General features: G+C 37.7%; 1 protein-coding gene across 3 annotated transcripts in view; it reads right to left on the minus strand.

The window, feature by feature from the left end:
* CTDP1 (CTD phosphatase subunit 1) overlaps positions 1-23,768 on the minus strand; it is a 41,790-nt gene that overhangs the window by 14,098 nt on the left and 3,924 nt on the right. For 2 of the 3 annotated variants that reach the window (XM_070747422.1, XM_070747423.1), the window contains exons 2-7: positions 15,857-15,940; positions 13,121-13,214; positions 12,086-12,214; positions 11,075-11,225; positions 5,089-5,179; positions 3,866-4,032 (exon numbers count right to left, since the gene is read on the minus strand). In XM_070747422.1, the coding sequence (XP_070603523.1) occupies positions 3,866-4,032; positions 5,089-5,179; positions 11,075-11,225; positions 12,086-12,214; positions 13,121-13,214; positions 15,857-15,940 (716 nt within the window). Of the gene's footprint in view, positions 1-3,865; positions 4,033-5,088; positions 5,180-11,074; positions 11,226-12,085; positions 12,215-13,120; positions 13,215-15,856; positions 15,941-17,854; positions 17,881-23,768 lie in introns of those variants that run through there. The other variant, XM_070747424.1, reaches the window with a different exon arrangement.

Consider the following 23,768-nt stretch of genomic DNA (forward strand, 5'->3'; position numbering starts at 1 on the left):
GCTATCGCGTAAAGAGCACTTATGAATATACAACAGCAGAAGTGGGGGCATATTTAAGAAGTGTGCAACAGACTCTATCTTCTGCTTTAATTAAGTTCAATTTTTAATAAGGCATATTTAGTTCTACTGTCACTGGCTGGATTGAAACATTGCATTGTGTTCATTGGGCTTTTATGTGGCTAAGCACAACATATAAATCCAACTACTGTGGCTTATAATTCAAAGTCTATATCTTATTGTTATCTATAAGGCAAACCACTGTCAATTAATAATGGATAAATTGTAGTTCAACACAATGTGTGAGCTACTCAAAGAAGCACCTACGATGGCTATTAATTCCTTTTTAAGTTGAGGTGCCTAATTTGGACCTGGTTCAATCAGATTACTGTAGTTTTCAGAGTATAAGACACACCTTAGTTTTTGTGGATGAAATAGAGGGGTGGGTGGGAATTCTGCCTAACAAGTATTCATCTGGCTAGTCCTTAGCCGGTCAGCTTCAGCACATTAGTTTGCTGGCTGATTTTGAGGTGGGGCTGGGCTTCTAAAGCACAGCTGATCACTGGAGGGAACAGCAATTAGAAAAGCAGGCAAAGCACAGAAGGGTAAGAGAAAGTAGCAGCTGTTCCAGGTAACCATTATGGGCACCGCATGTCAAGCATATGGAGGCTGAGAATGTAATGCAGAGCCCCAAAACACAAGCCATTGTCAGTGGCAACCTCTACAGCCAGGAAGAGGACACACGGATGCAGGTGTCGGTAGGTGGGTGGGACTACATTTGGAGTATAAAACACATCAAAATTTTCAGCCTCTTTTAGAAGAGAAAAAAGTACATCTTATACTCCAAAAAATACGGTAATTGGCAGGTTACCAATTACCATATTTTTGGGAGTATATTAGATGTACCTTTATATTAGATTAGATGATAGACAAGTTATTATGTATTCTTGCAACAATTTTTTCTCTCACTTCTCTTTATAAAGCTGTAAGTATTAGGACAACAGAATCCCAGCTGAAGCCATATCAAAGAAAAATACTTCATTTCTTTATTACTATATCAATTTGTTTTTTATTAAAAAATCTATCCTAATATTGTTGGAAAAGCTCCAATATAATTAAAATATTGATGCAGATTTTTCCTTAAAAGGGGGCAGCTTTTAAAATATACCGTATATACTCGAGTATAAGCCGAGTTTTTCAGCCCCAAAAATGGGCTGAAAAACCCGACCTCGGCTTATACTCGGGTCACCACAAGAGAGCGCCGGATCACCACAAGAGGGCGCACCGCGGGAGCCTGTCAGACATTGCTGGCTTGGGCGGGTGTGGGAAAGGGCAAAGTGTGGCGGCAAAGGGCGCTCCAACCGAAGCGGCTGTGGCAAGAGTGGGGCAGTTGCCTCCTCCCCAGCTCTAGCAAAGACGCCAGCCCTTTGCCTTTGCTCTTAGAGCTGGAGCTTCTGTCTTCTTGCAGGTGCCTTCCCTTCCCTGGCTCCAGCAAAGGCGCCAGCCAACTGCTCCGATGGCGTGCGAGAGGGGGAAAAGGCGATGGTGAGGTCGGGGGGTGGATTCCTGCTTCACGAGTCCCCCCCCCACTATGCCGGCTTCCCCTCGCCTTTTTCCCCTCGCACGCCATCGGGACAGTCGCGGGGAAGAAGAGAGAGAGGGTGCCTGCATGCGCCCTTTCTCTCTCCCCCCCTCCACCTTGCTGGCTTCCCCTCGCCTTTTTCCCCTCACATGCCATCGGGGCAGTCGCGGGGAAGAAGAGAGAGAGGGTGCCTGCATGCGCCCTTTCTCTCTCTCCCCCCCCCTCCTTGCCGGCTTCCCCTCGCCTTTTCCCCCTTGCACGCCATCGGGGCAGTCGCGGGGAAGAAGAGAGAGAGGGTGCCTGCATGCGCCCTTTCTCTCTCCCCCCCTCCACCTCGCCGGCTTCCCCTCGCCTTTTTCTCCTCGCACGCAGTTGCCCTACCCTTCCCACAGCCGCGTCACTTGGAGCCCCCTTTTACTTCCCTCTTGGAGCTCCTGTCGGCATCTTGCAGCTGCCTTCCCTTCTCCGGGTCCAGCAAAGTTGCCAGCCAACTGCTCCGACGGCGTGCGAGAGAGGAACAGACGATGGGAAGTCAGGGGGGAGGGGATTCCTGCTTCATGAGCCCCCCCCCACCTCACCAGCTTCGCATCGTCTGTTCCTCTCTCGCACGCCGTCGGAGCAGTTGGCTGGCAACTTTGCTGGACCCGGAGAAGGGAAGGCAGCTGCAAGATGCCGACAGGAGCTCCAAGAGGGAAGTAAAAGGGGGCTCCAAGTGACGCGGCTGTGGGAAGGGTAGGGCAGCTACCTTCCCTTCCCCGGGTCCAGCAAAGTTGCCAGCCAACTGCTCCGACGGCGTGCGAGAGGGGAAAAGACGATGCGAAGCTAGTGAGGTCGGGGGGGGGGGACTCATGAAGCAGGAATCCCCCCCCGACCTCACCGGCTTTTCCCCTCTCGCACGCCGTCGGAGCAGTTGGCTGGCAACTTTGCTGGTGCCGGGGAAAGGAGGCAACTCACCCTTCCCACAGCCGCTTCACAGTGTTTCGAAAGACAAGTTCTCTGTCATTTCGTCATTTAAAATAGCCCGTCAAAGCCGTACATCCAGGAGACCAGCCTGTCGGAAAAAATCCACCTTGCCAAAACCGCACCGCACGTGTTTGTGGTTCACCAGGTGCAGTTTGGCTCCTGTTCTCTCCTTTAGCAATTATTCCAGTTCCCCGTTTGAGCAAAGGGCTTAAGGGATCGTTAAGGCATAATAGATGAGTCTGCATATTTTTCTCCAGCTAAATGTGGTTGCTTCATTGTAAACTCTGGGCCGGTGAGAATTACAATCACTTGGCTTCAACTTTTACAATCTTGGAGGCTCAGCCTGGCTTTGGAAGAAACTGGTGAACTTAGCTTCTTGTCATTATTATTATTTATTTTTATTATTATTTATTAGATTTGTATGCAGCCCCTCTCTGTAGACTCATTAGTAGACCATGTGGCTGACATGGACAAAATATAGCAGCAACAACAAAAACAACAACAAAATCAACAAACAACAATAACAGAGTTGGAGGTCATGCTGATAACCTCACAGCAGCTAATGCTGAAGCTCTTCTTTGGATACAGATTTATCTATCTATCTATCTATCTATCTATCTATCTATCTATCTATCTATCTATCTATCTATCTATCTATCTATCTATCTATCTATCTAATTGGATTTGTATGCCATCCCTCTCCAAGGACTCAGGGTGGCTGACAGCATATATAAAAACAGAACAATAATGTAAATCCAATTAATGATGAGAAGGAATCCAGTTTTGAAGGATTCTAACTCTTAGGTTTTAGCTTTGTTGCTGATTGAGCTACTTTTTTTACTTTTTAATTTATTGTTAATATTGTTAATTTGTTTACCCTCTTTTAAATTTACAGAGCTAGTTTACTGGTTTTCTTTAAAATAAATATTCTAAAACATGTCTCAATTAATGTAATTTTATTGGTTTCCATTTTTATAAGTTACCAGTAGCCACTGCATTTTCTAACCTCGGCTTATACTCGAGTATATACGGTAGTTGATAAGTGTAACTAAGTTGCCTTATTAGCATTTGATTACTTCTCATGCAATAAAAACCATTTTATATATATCCATTTCTAACAATCTTGTAATCATTTTAAAAAGTGATCATAGATATCTACTAAACGTATAATAGAAATATTATAGATATATAGTAGAAATATAGATATATAGAAATATAGATTACATAATAGTTTGCTTAAACAAAGATGATGGCAATTGACTTTGTATGATGCAAATATTGAAAATTGGAACATAGTTTTACATCATTGTGTATATTAGTTACCTTTCTTTCTCATTTGAGCTTCCCTTGAGCCAGGTGGTGCATTAATGTCACCTATACCCTGAAAATATACATATTTCTTCACAGTGATCAAATTAGGGGCAAATTTCCAAACATCTTCTCTGTCATCAATAATGCAAACCATGGAATCTCCACAAGGAAATAAGTTCCTACAACCAGAGAACAAAATTAATTTATTTTGGTTGTCTACTTTTAAATAACTCTAAAATAATTACCAATAAATAGGGTATGACAAGTTGACAGAAACATATAAGCAAACATTTATTTTTTTAGGTTCATCTGTTATTTAGTTCTACCATCAACCAGTCAAGTATGATCCTCTGTTGGCTAAAGCAACCAGTCACTAGATAAAGAAGGAATTCATCTCAGATGAAGATAAAAACAGATATGTTTGCTCAGTGGAATACTTTAGCTTAATTACCGAGGAAGGGGCATCAAGAGAAAAAACCCAGAGTTAACAAAAAACAAACTTCATGCAATACACTAAAAAAAAAGCAATGGCAAGATCCTGACAGTCTAAATAAAATGCACAGAAGTTAGTAAGATAGTACATACATAAATTAGAACTTTTGTTATACACTATTACATTTTAATAAATCAGTTTTAAAAAATTAAAACACAATAAACAAAACTAGAATTATTCTCATGGTAAATGTGGATGACCAGCTGAGCCCAAGGGAGGTGTCAGGAGCATCATCAGTATGAAGTCCCTTCAGGCCACAAAAAATCTAAGTCTTTTATTTCCATTGACTCTTATCTATATCCAGTTTGCCTGTAGAGAGCTAGCATGGAATAAATTTATACTCATTTGAAAGGCTTGGTCCCTGATTTCTTGTGCCTAACAATATATTTAGCATCATAAATTATTAAAATACAATAAAAAATCCAAAATGTACTCTACAAAATAGCAATGTCTTAAATATTCATATAAACTAGTACTCGTTTTTGCTCCCAAAGTATAAGTTAGAAAGAAATACACAAAATAAAGCTTAGGGCAAATGATATACAGACACAAACACAGCATTCAATTTGGCTACTACAAATTTTTCTATTCAAAAGTTGACAGAAATAATTGTGCATGTAATTGAAATGTAAGTTTAGAATAGAGGAAATACTGGTCATATTTATTTTATTTTTATCTGCTATTTCAGCCAATATACTTTGTATGTTTATTCCATAAATAACAGTTTACTCACAATACATACCTAAGATTGCCAGTTTTTGAATATGGATCAATACATTCATCCCTTGACAATATTCGATGGGAAAAAAGCTTCTTTTCAGAGTCCAAAAATGCTTTTAAAGGGAAAAAAAGCCTGAAATTAATTTTTCCACTATTAATACATTTTCTGCAGGGATTTGTATACTTTGTGTTTGTCTTCTAGATTACTACAAATTACACACGGATACATTTTCATCTAGTTTTTCCTATATAAATAAAATGTATTATTAAATTCCAAAATATGTTTATCTACTAATAATACATTATAACTTGCTGTAATAAATAATATTAAGCAAAATATTTTGAAGCTGGTCTATTATTTTATAATTCCTACTTGAAATTTAAATCAGAATGTCTGCTTTTTAACATTATGTCATTTTGTAAATATTAACAAGATACTTCATCTTGATCACGTATATATTTTCATTGCAAGTCTCAGGATTGAACAATGTCTCTCATTTATCAATAGCATGTCTCAATGTTGATAAATGTTTTGCTGCTTTTAGGCAAAGTACTATAGATGTGCTGTAATGCTTAAGCAAAATGGGCAAGATAAGGAAATAGTTTCAATAGAAATTTCTTGCAGTTGCAGGTTTAAGTTATACTTCTAATACTTGTGTATAAATACCACATAGCTGTTCTTGTAATAGTATTGTTTTTTAAAAAAATCATAATTGTGTTGTCTAGTTTGTGGTATACAAAAATCAGTTTTATCACAACTTTATCAAAATTTCTGATTTGAGAAAAATCATCTTAAATATCTCTTGATTTTGCCATTTGCCTAGTAGTGTAAAATATTTAGCACCTGATAAATTATATATCAGATAGGCAATACCCAGCTTGGCTGGTTCTATAATACTTATACTCTAGAGGTAATCAATACAAACTTGCTTTTTTAAAGCAGATATTTTTTTAAAAAGTTAAAAGTTTTGACCATAATTGTCTGAATTCCATGTTCAAACATGACTGGTGATTCAGGAAGTAATGCACTTAGAGCCATTTAGTATCTATTGGCAACTACACAGTATTTTCTTTAAGTTAAAAGACTTTTAGCAAAACACCTCCAGATATCACAGGTCATTTATTAAAGCTGATGCATGTAGGCCAAAACGACTGCATCTTAAAGTAATAACTTAAAACCCACAAAAGCAAGAAAATGTGAGAGTTAAGGATAGAAATTCAACCTTAACTCACCAGTGTTTGCTTAAGAATTTCAGCAAATTCATGTAGAATCATCCCTGTTGTGAGACCCCTTGAGTACCTAGACATAACGAATTGAAAAGATTAGCTAAAGAGAATCATCACCAGATAAACTTTAGAAAAATGTATAAAATTACTGAAGTGAAACAAGCCACTTAACTGGAAAACAAAAGGACATAAATATATTAAAATAAAAAACATTTCAATAAATAAAACTGAGACATAGTCAATTATTTTTCTGTATCTGTACCTACATAAGAAACAAATTCTGACTAGATTAACAGCCCACATTTAGCCAAAATTTCCTCATATATACAGGCTTTCTCACAAATGACTATTACCTCCTGCAGACAAGGCAAGACTTACTGAAACAGCAATATAAATATACATTTGTTTCCCAATGTTATCTTTTTTGGAACTTAATTGAATTCCCTAGTCTGTATGAATTAATGTACTGTATACATACTTAAGTACATTTAAATCAAAGGAACAACATAACAATTAAACAATGTACTCTTCTATAATTTGATACAAAACACAGGCTCAGAAGGGCAGACAGTTTAATCATGTCTTCATTTATGAAGAATTATAAATACAGAAACAGCCAGAAAATTATTTCTCTTGCATTATATAAGCAAACAAAAGTAATCTAACTCCTCCTCTCAATATTCTATATATATTTATATTTTTAAAAATTAATTTAAAAAGTAAAATTTAACTCCTACTGACTGAATCCACAGTCTCCCTGTCAGCTTTACTGAAATATTTTGCTATTGTCTTTTTCTGGGATTAAAAAGTATTACAGCAGATATTTCTTTGTATTTTTGAAGGACAAAAAATTGTAATTCTAAGCATTGGGTACATATGTAAAATTTAAGAAACATTACTTCAGGCATAGATGTAAAATATGTTTTTGTCAAAGCTGAATAAAGTTCTATTTCATTTTGATGTAGAACAAAAGTACTTTTAAAAATAAAAACAGCATCTGTTAAATACATTTTTAAAAATGTCATACATTTAGCTGCAAAATGCTGCCATCTAGAGCTTAAATTATGTATGATCTGCTATATATGTATCCATGAAAAAAAAAATTATCACAAACTCTAGAGTTGGAAATAACCTTAAGAGTACTTTCCAACCTCTTCCTCAGTGCAGGATCCAGCAGTGCATCTAACAGATGACCATCTAGCCTGTTTGAAGATCTCTGGGGAAGGACAACTCATCACTTTGTGTGGCAGCTGTACAAACGGACAGCTTTATACCAGGAGGTTTTTTTGACGTCTATCCTGAATCTAATTCCTGCACTGCAGCTTTCAACTATTAGTTTGATCCTGCTCACTGGGATAATAAAGAATAAGCTGACTCTGTCTAGTATATAATAATTCTTTAAAGCCTATTATGTCCCTTCAGTCATCTCTTCTAAAGACCAAAGATGACCAACTTTCTTTAATGTTTCTCATAGGGCTTCATTTCCAGACCCTGCACTGTTTTCTTTAAACACGTTCCAGTATGTTATTGTTCTTTTTGAATACAATATTCCAAGAGGGGTTTGGACCAGACAGGGTTGAATTAAACAGTAGTCCTTTGATCTGTACTCTATGCCCGTTAAAACATGCCAAGATAGCATTTGCCCTTTTAGTATCAATAGCAATAGCAGACTTAAATTGATTCAAAGAGTTCTCATCAATGGCTTTTCATGAAACTGAAGAAACTGACAGATGTCACAGGGCTCAATCCTAGTCCTCTTAATTTTGGGTAAAGAAGCTAAAAGAATGGCTATCGAATCTGCAGAAAGCACAAAATTGGATAGGATATTTTTATAATATGCAAACCAAATATAAAAGAATCCTGATGGGTAAGAGAATGAAACTAACAGAATGAAATTTAATGAAGGAAATGAAAAAACTGAATGAGCTGGATATAATTAGCCTGAAGAGAAGGAACATTGGAGAAATGCACAATAGCCTTTAAAAAAAATTATGTCAGAAGGTAAATCAAAACATGTTTTATTCTAGAGTATGTGCCTAGGATCAATGCATTTACATTACTAGACAGGCCCAAATGAATGTTAGAAAAGAATACCAAAAACAGCTGTTCCATGGTGGAACTAATGTACAAACATGACAGACTTCCTGCTTCAGTGTGTTTGTGAACCATTTGTTGCTGATGCTGAATTTGGATCTCTGTATTGAGAACGAATCGAAGTTTCAAATAGCCTCTTTCAACTTATTAATTAATTGGATTTCTAGGCCACCCTTCTCCGAAGACTCGGGGTAGCTTACAAAATGGTTTATAGCATCATGGTTCTAAAAAGTAATATCATATTTAGCAGAGAATCATACAGACATAACAGGCTTGATACGAAAGGTGTAAGGAAATGGGCAAAAGCTTCATAAGCAAATAAAACATACAGGTAGTCTTCGACTTGTGAGCATACCTGAGCCTGGTAATTATACTCATAAGTTCTGATGGTTGTAAAGTGGATCATCATGTGACTGAAACAATTTTACAACTTTACAATCCATTTTTGCGAATGTGGCAGTCATAAAGTAAATAATGTGGTCATTAAAGACATGACATAGTTGTTAAATGAATCCATTGTTCATGATGGGCCAGGTAGATTTGTATATAAACAATCTGATTTTCTTCTGAAGCATGGTTTTCAAGCATTTTAAAAGGTTGGCACAATATCTTATCTGATCTAAATGGGATTTGTAAGGATAAACATATCCAATAATATCTAATTGACTGAAGAAGAAACAAACTTGTTTTTTTCTACTATTAATTCAAGATATTGGTTTAAGAAAACAACAAATAACCTATTCTATTCTTTTTCTTATAATCATATTGGTTTATAAGAAAACTTTTCCAGTCTGTCCTTCTACTGTCCTGGGGACTGCAGGATCATAGTTAAAGACACTATGACAACATTGGAATGGAGAATGCTGACATTTTTAGCCCAATTAATTTATGGGGTTCCTGGGGATTGTATACCATTCAATCCCCAATAACAAAAAAATCAGCTTGATTATTTTTTTATATTTCAAGAAGTAAACTCCGCAAGTTTTCAATCCTTTCATATCTTGCCCAAAATATTAAATTTACAATTAGTTTTAATACCTTTATTTATTTAAGCAATTTATTGGGTGACTCAATCAAAGTGATTAATAAATAATGTTAATCCTTGAATATATGGATAAATAATAACAGTATAAGAGAATACTTGTACAGTATATTATTACAACAATTATCAGAATTATTTAATTATTAAATATAGATACATTCTATATTTTCCTCACAATCCTTGCTAGTGGTTACTTATAATTAACTCAACAAGGCTAACTTTGGAATGAGAATGAGCTGTTTTATACTATAAAAGAATGAAACATATATTCACCTTCATCTATTCATTCAGGATTTTATTTAGCTATTGTTTATAGCGATTATTTAATAGGCTCAGATAAAGTTGAAATTAATTCAAAGAAAAGGATATACAAAATACACAGCTGGTCATTTAACTATAGATATTCTTGATTATATTTTATTCAGAAATGTAAAAAAAAATTAAGAATGCTGGATCAAAATAGAATTAAAATTCCAACACTGAATTCTAATCACAAGACACAATTCTACAGCTGATTTAAACAATGAACTACTGTCTGTTGAAATATTTATATTCTTATTCCTCTTTAGCTAAGTAAATGTTTTATATAAGGGATGAATATTTAACTTCAAACATTCTAACATTTCCAATACAAGTAGCCCTTGTTTCATGACTATTTGTTCAGCAATTGCTTGAAGTTAAAATAGTGCTAAACGAATGGTAGCTATAGCTAGTGCTTTACATTATGGCAATTGCAGCATCCTCATGATCAGATGATCAAAATTCAGATGCTTGGGAGCTGTCCACATTTCCTGCCACAATGTGTGTGTGACGGAGTTCACACACACACACCCCTAATTCCCGTCCATCTCTGCTCTGTCTGGCCACCTTGCACTCCACTGCCTATTTCTGCTTCCCCTGTGTCACCTCCAGTTTCACCATTTTCTTCCTTCTGCTGCTGACCTCGCAAAGGACCAGCAGCTGTCTTGTCCAGATGCACCTCGTCAATAATGGAAGAAGATGGTAAAGGTCAATGGGGAAAAGGTGGTGGAGGGTTCAAGAGTAAATAATGGCAGTAATATGCTGTGTGGCAAGAAAAATGGCAAAGGTATGAAGGGGTTTAGTGGTGGAAGGAGTTGAAGTGAAGAGCAGAGCAGGAGTAGTATGCAGAGAAGAGCAGAGCAGGAGTAGCATGAGGATCTAGTCTAATGACAAGAACCTGGACTACGGGAATTGCTATTGCTAAGTGATGCAGACATGTGATGTTTTGCCTAACAACTGCATAGCTGAGTGACAAGAAATTTTGGTCCCAATTGGGATAATTAAGCAAGGCCTACCTGTATAGGATTGTTAGAAATTAGTACATAACTTAAATACTAATATTTTTACATTTTAGGAGCATTATAATTAAGGTTTTGATGTAAATAGATCTGAACATTTATTGGAAAATAAGTGACTAAACACCGAAGGCGCACAGTATTTTTCTACTTGCATTTCTTATGTGTTTTCGAACTGCTAGGTTGTCCAAAGCTGGGACAAGTAACGGGAACTCACCCTGTTACACAGCACTAGGGATTCAAACCACTGAACTGCTGACCTTCTGATTGACAAGCTCAGTGTCTTAACCACTGAGCCACTGCATCTCCCAATGCAGAGTACTACTTACCTGCAATAGTATGTGCATAAAGTCGGCTCCCAAATGTGAAAACATGCAGCTCATACAACTTGGCAATTTTTTCTAGGAATTCTTTACAATGAGGTCGCAATCGTGTATGGAGCATAGGTTCGCCTCGACCTAACTGGTAATGAAATATTCCCTAAGGGAGAAAAAGATCCACAGTAAAACCTTAAGGCATTATGTCATATACATTATGTTATCCATATGTATATGGATAACATATATGAAAAATGAGGGGAAAAATCTGCATGGTTTTCCAAAAGAAAACCATGGCTGGATTACAAAGAAATTAGGATCTGGTAAGGTCAGGCTCCACAGACAAATCACAGTATGATGTCCCTCAGGGATGGGTTCTGACTTAACTTGCCACTGGTTTGCTTCCTCTTATACCACATGGCTGTGCGCGCATTGTGCGCCATGTGGCCATACTGTGCTATGCAAAGCACGCGCACATGCACAGTGCCAAAACCTTGGTTTCTGTGCATCCGTAGAAGTCAAAAAACAAGATGGCGGCAGCCACTGACCCGCACCGACAGAACCAGCTCCGTGATGTCATCACCCGTTGACTACGTTTGGTAGAATCGGTTAGAACCAGTAAGAACCCACCTCTGATGTCCCTCCCAAATAGAAATTACTGCGCTACTATAGAAAACTATAGTGTTCTACTACTATGCTAAGTTCAATAATCATGCATCAAATGAGTAAGAAATGTTAGAAGAAAATGGCAATTTATTTTAATATTAAATTTATATAATATATAAATTATATATTTAATTTATATAATCAATCTTCTATGGGGTCAAACTTTGGTACACACTCCGTATCTACATATATAACTATCAAGCCTATATCTACATATATAACTATCTGTTGTCTGCCCATCCATCCATCATGGCCATTTTAAAGAATTACTTCATACAAATCAGTTTCACTTTAAAATATTATTTTAAATGGTTTTATACTTATTATAGAGAGTAGTAATTAATAAAGTTGCTTTACCCTGTTAGACATCTGTGGACAGTGTTGCTCTGTGGTATGAATCAATGTCTGATCCAAATCTACCATCAGCACAAGTTTTCGATTTCGGCGTAGCCTTTCCTGATCTTCTCTCCCCAACTGTTCGGCTTGCTAAAATATATATATTATATTATATTATATTAATGCAAACACCATAGGCTCAAAGGAAGAAATATCATTATATTTATTTTTTAATTGTAATGAGGAACTTAGAATTCTGAAAGTAGCAGTGTTTCAGGTTCAAGCCTGTTAAAACTTACCTATTTATTCAAAGTAGACTATACTAACATTTAAATTATGAAATTTTTTACCAATATGGTTTTATTTTTATTCACAGTAAGTAGCAGATGCATGTGAAGAAGTAGAACAGAATGTTTTCCTACATAACTGTTTTGTACTGTGAGAAAGAGTGGTGTAAACTAAATTCTGCTTATTTGTTATTGTATTGATGCATAAATAATTGGTCATGCTATGTATAATGCTTCATTTAAAAAGGGGGGAAAACTTTATAAAATATCATTGAACATAAGTGTTTTTATTACCATTCATGCAAACATATGCTAGAGATGGATACTATATTCCAAACTTAGCATATTAAGCTGAATGTGTAAAGTATAGATGTAACACCACAGAGATAAGTCCCACAATTATATCCCATCAAGGACAATAGGAAAAGACAGGATCAGAATATGATTAGTGTATTTCCCCCCAAAAGGAAACATACATGTAATAAACATGGGTAACATAGTACAGCAGAAGACCATTTTCCTGTTTTGGGAATTTACAAGATTTATATGCCATCTCTCTATTTAATACTGACATTTAAAATAGGCAACTGCTCCATCATCAAAAGCTGATTTTTAAAAAATATCTTACAAAACGGTTTCTGAAATTGAATTGCTTTCAATTCCAATACTGGCTAAGATGGACAACATGTGCACTATGAAGAAATATCTCTAATGAAATTTGCTGAACTCTGGACTTCTCTCAAAAACAAAGAAGGAGCAGCATACTTGCCTCGGAGCTAACCATCAATTCTGGGACACTATGAACCATTGATACAGTTGCTGTGGAAACGGGCATGTTTTGTTTTCCATTCTTGCTTTGTAACCTAATAATTGAGGGAAAGGGAACAAAGAATATTAAATGAATTGATAATCTGTCAAAAGGTAAAGGGCCAACCAACTTACTGTATTATGAATTTTCACAACCATCTCATACATTATATGTGTCAAGTAGTCGTACACAAGTAAACACTGTGCTTAATTACCATATAACATCATAACACACACATATCCTCATCCATGAAACTGTGAGTTCTAGTCCTGCCTCAGGTATGAAATCCAGCTGGGTAACTTTGGGCTAGTCATGCTCTCTCAAGGCAATTCACCTCACAGGGCTGTTGTAAGGAAAACAGGAGGACGAAGGAATATTGACCACCTTGAGTTATTTATAAAAACAATAAAGGCAAGGTTTTTTAAAAAAACATAAAAAAATTATCATACGTTGAGAACCTGACAAACAGCATACTTCAAGCACTCAAGGTTTATTCAAAGAGTAGACAAAAAACACAAGGTCTTTTCCAAAATAGGATTTCTGGCTCTTTTTATTTATTATACAACTTTAAAATCTATTTGGATAGTCTCATTAAATATCAAAATTTGGATTGGATAAGACACATGCTTCAGGGGGGGACTTGAAGTGCCGCTGGGAGAAGCAGCATCAATTCCACTGCTGCCTCCCAAGCTTCGTTTCCTTTCATTTGCTCTTCACTAGCCCTCACTAAGGAAGAGGAACCACAGTGGTAACTCTACTTAAGAACTTAATTCATTCCGTGACCAGGTTCTTAAGAAGAAAAGTTTGTAAGTAGAATCAATGTAAAAGCAAATACTGTAATGCGTGCAAACCCATTAGGAAAGAAATAAAAGCTCAGAATTTGGATGGGAGGAGGAGGAGGAAGGAGGACAGTCACTGCCGAAGGAAGAAGGTGAGGTGAAGGGAATCAAAAAATCCAAAACTTTAAGGCTTAAAAAAAGAGGGACTCTGAGGCAGCGAGGAGGAGCACGCACCTCCCATACACCCAGCACGAGGCTACCTCCCATACACTACGCCAGAGAGAGAAACCCAGGCGGGCGAGAGGGGGGGACCTCCCGCTCCTTTGACTGAAAGGTGGCTGCTGATGCTGCTACCTGCTTCCTCTTCTTTCCCATGCTGAAGGGCTCCCCTCTCCTCTCGCTCGCTTTGTAGCCGGCGCCTTCCCTTCACTGTGCTGACTCTCCAGTTGGCTGAAGCTGAGTTGATCCGGCCGGGGCAAAGCGCCCCCTTTCGCTTTTCTATGCCCAGACACTCCATGAGGAAAACTTGTGCCAGGTGTATGGGAGGCAGCGTGAGGGAGTCACAACAGCGAAGTGGTTTATTCCCTCTCCAAGCGCCGAGAGAAAGGAAAACGCTCCGTTTGCTCTGGGCTGCCCAGAGTGGAGGGAGCATTTCTTTTCTCTGGACGCTGGCAGAGGCTTATTCACTTTGGACTGCCAAAGCCTCCTTAAGTGCCACCGAATTACTCCTCTGGCAGCCCAGAAAAGCCCTAGATGGCCGGGCTTAAAGGGGGAATGGCAGGAAACTGGCCGGGCCTTCGTGCCGCTCTCAAATTTCCTGGGAAATTTTTCCGGGCTCGGGTTCTTAAGTAGAAAATGGTTCTTAAGAAGAGGCAAACAAATGTTGAACACCCGGTTCTTATCTAGAAAAGTTCTTAAGTAGAGGCATTATTAAGTAGAGGTACTTTACTATGGTTTTATGTATAGGCAATCCTCAAGTTACAACAACTGAGCCCAAAATTTCTGTTGCTGAGGTATTTTTTAAATGAATTTTGTCCCATTTTACAACCTTTCTTGCCATAATTGTTAAGTGAATCATTGCAGCTGTTCGGTTAGTAACAAAGTTGTAAAAATCTGGCTTCCCCATTCATTGTGCTTCTCATATTGTTATAAAAGGTAGCCCCATGATCCCGGGACACTGCAATTGTCATAAATATGAGTCAGTTGCGAAGCACCTCAATTTTGCTCACATGACACTTTGGGGATGTTACAACAGTCGCAAGTTGTAAAAATAGTCAGAAATCACTTTTTTGTGTGCCACTGCAACTTTGAATGTCATTAAACGAACTGTTGTAAGTCGATATCTACCTATACCAACTTTTAAATCCACACTAAATTTTCTACTATAAATTATCTTCAAATTATTAGTTCATTTAGTGACCATTCAAAGTTGCAACAGCACTGAAAAAAGTAAGTTATGACCATTTTTCACACTTATGACCATTGCCACATCTCCATGGTCACACGACCAAAATTCATATGCTTGGCAAATGTCTCAGATTTATGATGGTTGCAATGTCCTGGAGTCATGTGATCACCTTTTGTAATCTTCTAACAAGCAAAATCAATGGGGAAACCAGATTTACTTAACAATTAACTAACCAAATCACAACAGTGATTCATTTAAGAATTGTGGCAAGAAAGGTCATACAATAGGACAAAACTCACTTAACAAATATTTATTTATTTATTCAATTTTTATGCCGCCCTTCTCCTTAGACTCAGGGCGGCTTACAACATGTTAGCAATAGCACTTTTTAAATATCTTACTTAGCAACAAAATTTGGGCTTAATTCTGGTTGTAAGTCGAGGACTCTATAATCATCAATTTTAATTATATATAATTAAGAGAAATCCAGCTCCATACAATAGTACTTACTGTGTTAAATCTTGACCACATTCTGCACATAAGCCTTTCATAACAACAGGATGGCTACATGCTTCTAGCCTTAGTAGCACACCTCTGAAAAGAAATAAAGAATCTGATTTAATAAAAAAAATTAAGTTTTAAGATCAAATTTAAGTTTCTATCAAAAATAGGTTATGTCAATTATACACAATCTCTGCAAACTAGACACTAAATACACAATGTATATTATTTATGTATACCCGCTATCTTATTTTATACAAGAAATATTTCTTTAATTTTTCAACCAACAAAATGTAATTTTTCAAACAAGGGACCTTTATGACTGATTGTGAATGAGAAACAGCTATGAACAGCTTCAGTAATAATATTATTATTTTATTTTCTCCATATATAGAGATTATGCATATAATTTTAATAGGGCATATGTAGTTGCGTATGTGATTACTGATTATCAATATTTAGAAGATTTTTAAACATGCGTTCGTAATATTCAGCTTATTTTGGTATATGAACTTGGCTGAAACGAATATTAAAAATCCACTGTCACAAAAATATAATTAGTAAATCATAGATAACTGTCCCCCCAAAAAGTTTAATAGTTCCAAATTAAATTATTTTTGGTATCAATCATACCCCCCCAACCTTGACCTCTAATTTTGTCATCCAGATATCCAAATTTTCTTCTAATTAAAGTCCATGTTGATTTCCTTTAACCTTATTACAATAATTTCATCTTATTCTTACAAATACAATTAAGACATTATATTTACTCCCCTTACTCATGTATTCTAGAAACCCCTCCCACCGCTTCCTAAATAAAATTAAAAAGTTTATAAGCTAAGAAAAAAAGAAAGTATAATAGTAAAAAAGAAAAGAAAAAAGAACCAAAAAACTATTACTAATATTAATACTAATATTAATAAAGAATTTAAGAATAATCAAAAGAAAAAGAAAAGACCAAAATCTAATCAGGTCAATATTTTAAACCTTTATCATAATATTGTAATCATATAACATATGACCTATTAGAATTAAATCAATACATTTATTATACCTTTCCACCTTAATTTCTATATCTATTTTGATTTTTCCAAGCTTAATTAATATTTAAAAAGGAAAAGGAAAACACTCATTTCCAAAAAAACATTAACTCACATCAGCTTTTTACTACAGTTTTATAAATATAAATGTAGCTGTAAATTATCCATATAATTCTATCCTTCTGATACAATTTTATATTCATATATCCTTTGTAAAAACAATGCTGTTTCAATCTAATTGTATCCTTACATCAATTCATTTTAATAATCAATCAACCATCCTCAAATTCCCATTCCTCTTGCCAAACCCCAGTTGTTTTATATCTAATATTTCTTATCTTTTGAAAATCATATAGTTTCTTCCTCACTCTCTTACTGCCAAAAGAAGCAATTTTTAGAGATTTCCCATTTTCCATCCCAATTTCTTTCTTATTTTGCCCATTCCAAAGTGTCAGGTCACATCTATTCTCAATAATAGTGCTTATTTTCATATAATCATCATCAAACATGTGACCCTCTACCCCCTCTTTAAACTGACCACCTTTTAAATCATTTATCTTTTGGGATCCCTTCCTCCCTTGATCAATCTTAAAATAAAGTTCAATTGGCAGTGATTTTGTATTTGCATCATTATCTTACTACATCTTGCTGTTGAGGAGTTTTTTCCCAGCTGTTCATAGCTCCTCTCCTTCCTCTTCATCATTTTCTATATAGTCTTGGTTAAACCTTTCAGTTGAAACAACAATACTGTATTAACATTTCCATATTGATCTCTTCAGTCACAAATGTCTTGCATAATCTCTTTGAATAAATCTCTTATTTCCTCCATCTTGTCCAAATTTGAAAAGACCAATGTATGCCCAATAAAGCCAACTGTCTGTCTTTTACTCCTTCCAAATTGAAATAAAGTTCTAATCAGTAATATTTTCTTCTGGTTCTCAGCAAGTTCCCAGCTGCTTCTTATCACCTGTTATGGCAACAGTCTGCTCAGCTCCATCTCATGAAGGTCATAGTCAGTGAAGAAAGAATAACAAATTCAACCAACTACTACTTCAGCCTCCCCAACAGATGTCACCAACACAAAAATTCAGAGCGGTCTTCAATTCCTTTTATTTCTTTCAGAATTTTTCCAGATTAAATTTCGATAGTCTCCAAAATCAAATTTTAATTCCAAAATTTCAAAATCAAAGCAAATATGTAATTCATGGGGTTTGACTAATTTAAAAACTATTTAGTGTTGAATTTTAAAAAAAGCCTTTGATAGTCCAGCTGCTTCCATACTTCACTCTAACACAAATTTAAAAAGAAAAATATTAGACAAATCGGCATCAAAGTTTTATTCTGGCAAAAACAGCTCGCCTTTCCATACAATCCTCTTTTTTCTTCCACCTCCAGCACAAAAAACTCCTTTCCAGATGACTCACTAGCTTTTTGATAACCTTCACCAGCTTTTTGACAATGAACTAAATTACATGGATCCAAGATCCACAAAACCTATCTTAGGACCAGGTTGTAGATTTCCTTCCAATATCTGGTGAATACAGTGATCCCTCGAGTTTCGCGATCTCGATTTTCGCGAAACGCTATATCGCGATTTTTCCACCCGATGACGTCACTCTCTTCCTTCCTTTCTCATCTTTCTTTCTCTCTCTCTCTCTCTATCTTGCTTCTTCCTCTCTCACACTCTCTTCCTCCCTCTCTCATCTCTTTCTTTCCTTCTCTCTCTTTCTCTATCTCTCCCCCTCTTGCTGGCGGGCGGCGGGCAGCGGGCGGGCGAGCGGGGGCATCAGCGAGGAGCCGGGGTTTCCGGGAAACCCCGATTCGGCTCCTCGCTGCTGCTACACTACCGAGCAGATCAGCTGCTGGGCGGCCGAAGGAACCTTCCCTGGGTCTTCCCGGCCGCCCACGCAAAGGGGAAACCCTGGCTCCTCGCTGATGCCCGCCGCTCGCCCGCCCGCCCGCAAGAGGGGGAAGACCCAGGGAAGGTTCCTTCGGCCGCCCAGCAGCTGATCTGCTCGGTAGCGCAGCAGCAGCGAGGAGCCGAATCGGGGTTTCCCCTTTGCGTGGGCGGCGGGGAATGCAAACTCCACCATCTACGCATGCGCGGCCATAGAAAAAAAGGGCACGCATGCGCAGATGGCGTTTTTACTTCCGCAACCCTACATCGCGAAAAATCGATTATCGCGAGGGGTCTTGGAACGGAAGCCTCGCGATAATAGAGGGATCACTGTACTGATGTTCCATGAACATAGTTTCAGAGATACTGGAATAAGATACACATCAGCCTGGACTTCATTACTCATTCCATAATAAACAAACATTACTTGTGCACAATTGTGAACAAAGTAGTATATGAGAATTTCACAGTACTAGGTCAATACTGCCACAACCATCTGTGACAACTCTTTTTATAAGCTAGTGTTATAAAATTGATTAATATACAGTAGTGGGAAAATAGATAGGTCATATTTTATACAATAACATGACAGTCTCACCTCAGCATACAAGGTTTCAAGGGTTGTTTTCTTTTTGTATAAATAATTATCAGTGTTTCATTGCATACACTTTTCTAAGGGCAAATACATTTATTTTTTATGACATCTTTGTAGACAGCATTTTAATGTCAAATTATGGCTGGTCTCAAATACACTATTTACATTACAAATATGAAAAACACCCCAAACTCTGTTTATAACTTCCAACATTAAATAAAAATATTTTTTAAAAACTATCAAAATCCTGAGAATTGTTTGTCCTACGTTTTATGAGAGAATTTAATTATCAAATTTATATATCACTTCAATCTAGTGGTCACTAGCTGAATTAGAAATCTTGAATGATTTATAGAAATTCTGGGAAAAATTCCAAATGTAGAAAGGGTGGCTGACACCTACTCCAACATCATTAATATCATGGGAGAATAAGGTTGAATTTCCTTCATTCCTAATGTGCTGTTTACTTAATTATCCTAAATAAAGAAAATTATTTCAGTTTTATATATCTTTATGATGTGGCTCTTCATATTTATATATAAAGGATTCCCGGCAAAAATGTCCCTGGAAGCAAAATATCCACATCATTTTCAATTGTTTTACTAGAACAAATAGAAAAACTACAATCTAAAAACTCTGGGGGGAAAACTATTCCTAATAGTTTCAGGTGAAAGGGAATTATACTTGTTTTGGTTTGAAAGAAAAGTACAGTGTTAGTATGATCAAAAATTCTGCTTTATTCAGAATCTGGATTGCATAGAAAGTCAATATGAGTTCCTTTTTCATTTTGTTTCATTTGTCTTCAGATCTCTTGTTGAATGCATAAAGGGTGGAAAGAGGAAAGGATGGAACTGCTAATTCAGGCCTATTCTCACCCCGCTTTGAGACTCTGAAATATTCAAACAAATGAATAGCCTCTTCAAACCATTAAATGGAAACTTCAAGAAAGTAAATATCCAAGTCATATTCAATACAACTATCAGTTGCATTTAATTTAATCTAGGTGTAACAGTCAAAGCCAATACTATGGTATAATTCAGTAATATGACACCCAAGGTGAATAAAATGAAATTAAATTTAGACAAGTTTTAAGAAGAACTCATGAACAAGAGTCCTGCTGTTTAGGGTGACCCGCTCCCTTCTTAAACAGGGGGGAGTTGGGGAGCCCTTATAGAGTAGTGCCGAGGATTTTAACATGTTTTTTGCTGATAAAATCGCTAGGATCCGGGCAGACCTCGACTCTAATTGGATAAGAGTCGACTGACAACGAGTCAGTCGAGGTGACTGGGGCACGTACTTGTCCACCTGTCTGGGAAGAGTTTGATCTGGTGACACCTGATGAAGTGGACAAGGCAATTGGAGTTGTCAGTTCCGCCACCTGTTTACTGGATCCGTGTCCCTCCTGGCTGATCTCGGCCAGCAGGGAGGTAACACGGAGCTGGGTCCAGGAGATTGTCAACGCTTCTTTGGGGAGGTCGTCCTTTCCAGATCCCTACAAGGAGGCACTTGTGCGCCCCCTCCTCAAAAAGCCTTCCCTGGACCCAGCCATTCTTAACAACTATCAGCCAGTCTCCAACCTTCCCTTTATGGGGAAGTTTGTTGAGAAGGTGGTGGCGCTCCAACTCCAGCGGTCCTTGGAAGAAGCCGATTATCTAGGCTCAACAGTCAGGATTCTGGCCCGGCTACAGCACGGAAACTGCTTTGGTCGTGTTGATGGATGATCTCTGGCGGGCCTGGGACAGGGGTTTATCCTCTGTCCTGGTGCTTCTTGACCTCTCAGCAGCTTTCGATACCATCAACCATGGTATCCTTCTGTGCCGGCTGGAGGGGTTGGGAGTGGGAGGCACTGTTCTTCAGTGGTTCTCCTCCTACCTCTCTGATCGGTCGCAGTCAGTGTTAGGGGGGGATCAGAGGTCGACTTCTAGGTTTCTCCCTTGTGGGGTGCCTCAGGGGTGGGTCCTCTCCCCTCTCGTATTCAATATCTACATGAAACCACTGGGTGAGATCATCCAGGGGCATGGGGTGAGGTATCATCAGTACGCTGATGATACCCAGCTGTACATCTCCACCCCATGTCCAGTCAACGAAGCAGTGGAAGTTATGTGCCGGTGCCTGGAGGCTGTTAGGGTCTGGATGGGTGTCAACAGACTCAAACTCAACCCTGATAAGACAGAGTGGCTGTGTTCTGCCTCCCAGGGACAATTCCATCTATCGGTTCATAACCCTTGGGGGGGGGGGAATTATTGACCCTCTCAGAGAGGGTCCGCAACTTGGGCGTCCTCCTCGATCCACAGCTCACATTAGAGAACCATCTTTCAGCTGTGGCGAGGGGGGTGTTTGCCCAGGTTCGCCTGGTGCACCAGTTGCGGCCCTATCTGGACCAGGACTCACTGCTCACAGTCATTCATGCCCTCATCACCTAGAGGTTCAACTACTGTAATGCTCTCTACATGGGGATACCTTTGAAAACTGTTTGGAAACTTCAGATCGTGCAGAATGCAGCTGCGAGAGCAATCACGGGCTTCTCTAGGTATGCCCATGTTACACCAACACTCCGCAGTCTGCATTGGCTGCCGATCAGTTTCTGGTCACAATTCAAAGTGTTGGTTATGATCTATAAAGCCCTTCATGGCATTGGACCAGAATATCTCCAGGACCACCTTCTGCCGCACGAATCCCAGCGACTGGTTAGGTCGCACAGAGTTAGCCTTCTCCGGGTCCCATCGACTAAACAATGTCGTTTGGCGAGACCCAGGGGAAGAGCCTTCTATGTGGCGGCCCCGACCCTCTGGAACCAGCTCCCCCCGGAGATTAGAACTGCCCCCACCCTCCTTGCCTTTCGTAAACTCCTTAAAACCCACCTCTGCTGTCAGGCATGGGGGAATTGAGATATCCCCCTCCCCCGGGCCTATACAGTTTATGCATGGTATGTTTGTGTGTATGTTTGCTTTTAATAAGGGTTTTTTAGTGTTTTAAATTATTAGATTTGTTGGACATTGTTTTATTGTTGTTGTGAGCCGCCCCGAGTCTCCGGAGAGGGACGGCATACAAATCTAATAAATAAACAAACAAACAAACAAATAAACAAATAAATAAATAAACAAACAAGCTGTTCCTATTTAATAAAAAAATCCTGTCCCTAACTCCAGCCAATAACACTTTCCTCTATTAAAGGTAAAAGCACCAGTAATTTTCACAGATTAGTAAGATAGGTAGCAAGAAAATTATTATATCTTTAATTAAAAATAGCGAAGAAAATCACACATGTCCATAAAATATCAAGATTCAAGTATTTAATATGTAATTCTAGAAGGCAAAGGTAACAGGGAAACCTATCATTCTGCAGCAATCTGCCTGCTCTTTCAAATGTACAAAAGAAAAAAAAAGATAGAATCACATTTCTACTGCTTGGAGCAAGATTTCAGAATCTCAAATTATCTATTATTATCCACTTTAGTTGCTATACTAAATACTAAATAGGTAGAAGGTTATAATAAATCAAATGACATTTGGCAACCTCTGGATGCAATTATATACCATATTAACGACATGTACTCAGGAATACTGTTCATTCCAGTTCTGAATAAAACAGCATGCTAATTTATTCCTTCCTTAGGAAAGTACATATGTAACACATTTATCTTTGCTTTAAGATTACTGAGATATCCTTCCTGTGGACTAGTTTCTAATCTAGACTATGACAGCAGATTTGGTCTGGATGGTTAAGGAAGCAAGCTAGAAACTAGGGGAGTGAGTTCTAGTGTCACCTTAGGCATGAAAGCTGGCTGGATGACTTTGGACCAGTCACTACCCACAATGTCAGGCTTAGGTGACAAACTGGTTGGTCAATTCCTGTCACAACCAACAGATCAACAACACTCTGCACTTGAGGGATAAATACTAGAAAGAAAAATATAAACTTCCTGAAAATGTTTAGTTTCTTTCTAGGTGTAATTCAAAAGCAAATAAAAATACTCATTTTGAGTTTTACAGAGCTCCAAACCATACACTGAGGTTTATAAATAATATTATTTCTCATGAAGTTATATTTAAATGAATTCTCTGCACTGGAAGCATTTTTTGAAGATAATTTACCTTCTCACTGAAAGGTCATTATAAGTTAAAGTTGATGCATTTTAGTTCTTTTTTTTAAAAAAATCAGTTTTCTGCAGTATTGTTTATTTGCAATACTGTATATCTGTTAGCTGTATTCTTTCATCTTTCCCTCTGAATGTATCTGAGTAATGGATGATATTCTGAAAGTTTTCAGAGAATATATATTCATTTGCATTCATTATGCAAATGAATATAGTAAAATAAATAAAAAATGGTATTTCACACTGTTCAGCATTCTCTTCATCCGAAACCCCTAGATATCGAAAGCAACTG

This window comes from Erythrolamprus reginae, chromosome 3, assembly GCF_031021105.1.
Source record: "Erythrolamprus reginae isolate rEryReg1 chromosome 3, rEryReg1.hap1, whole genome shotgun sequence".
Taxonomy (NCBI): domain Eukaryota; kingdom Metazoa; phylum Chordata; class Lepidosauria; order Squamata; family Dipsadidae; genus Erythrolamprus; species Erythrolamprus reginae.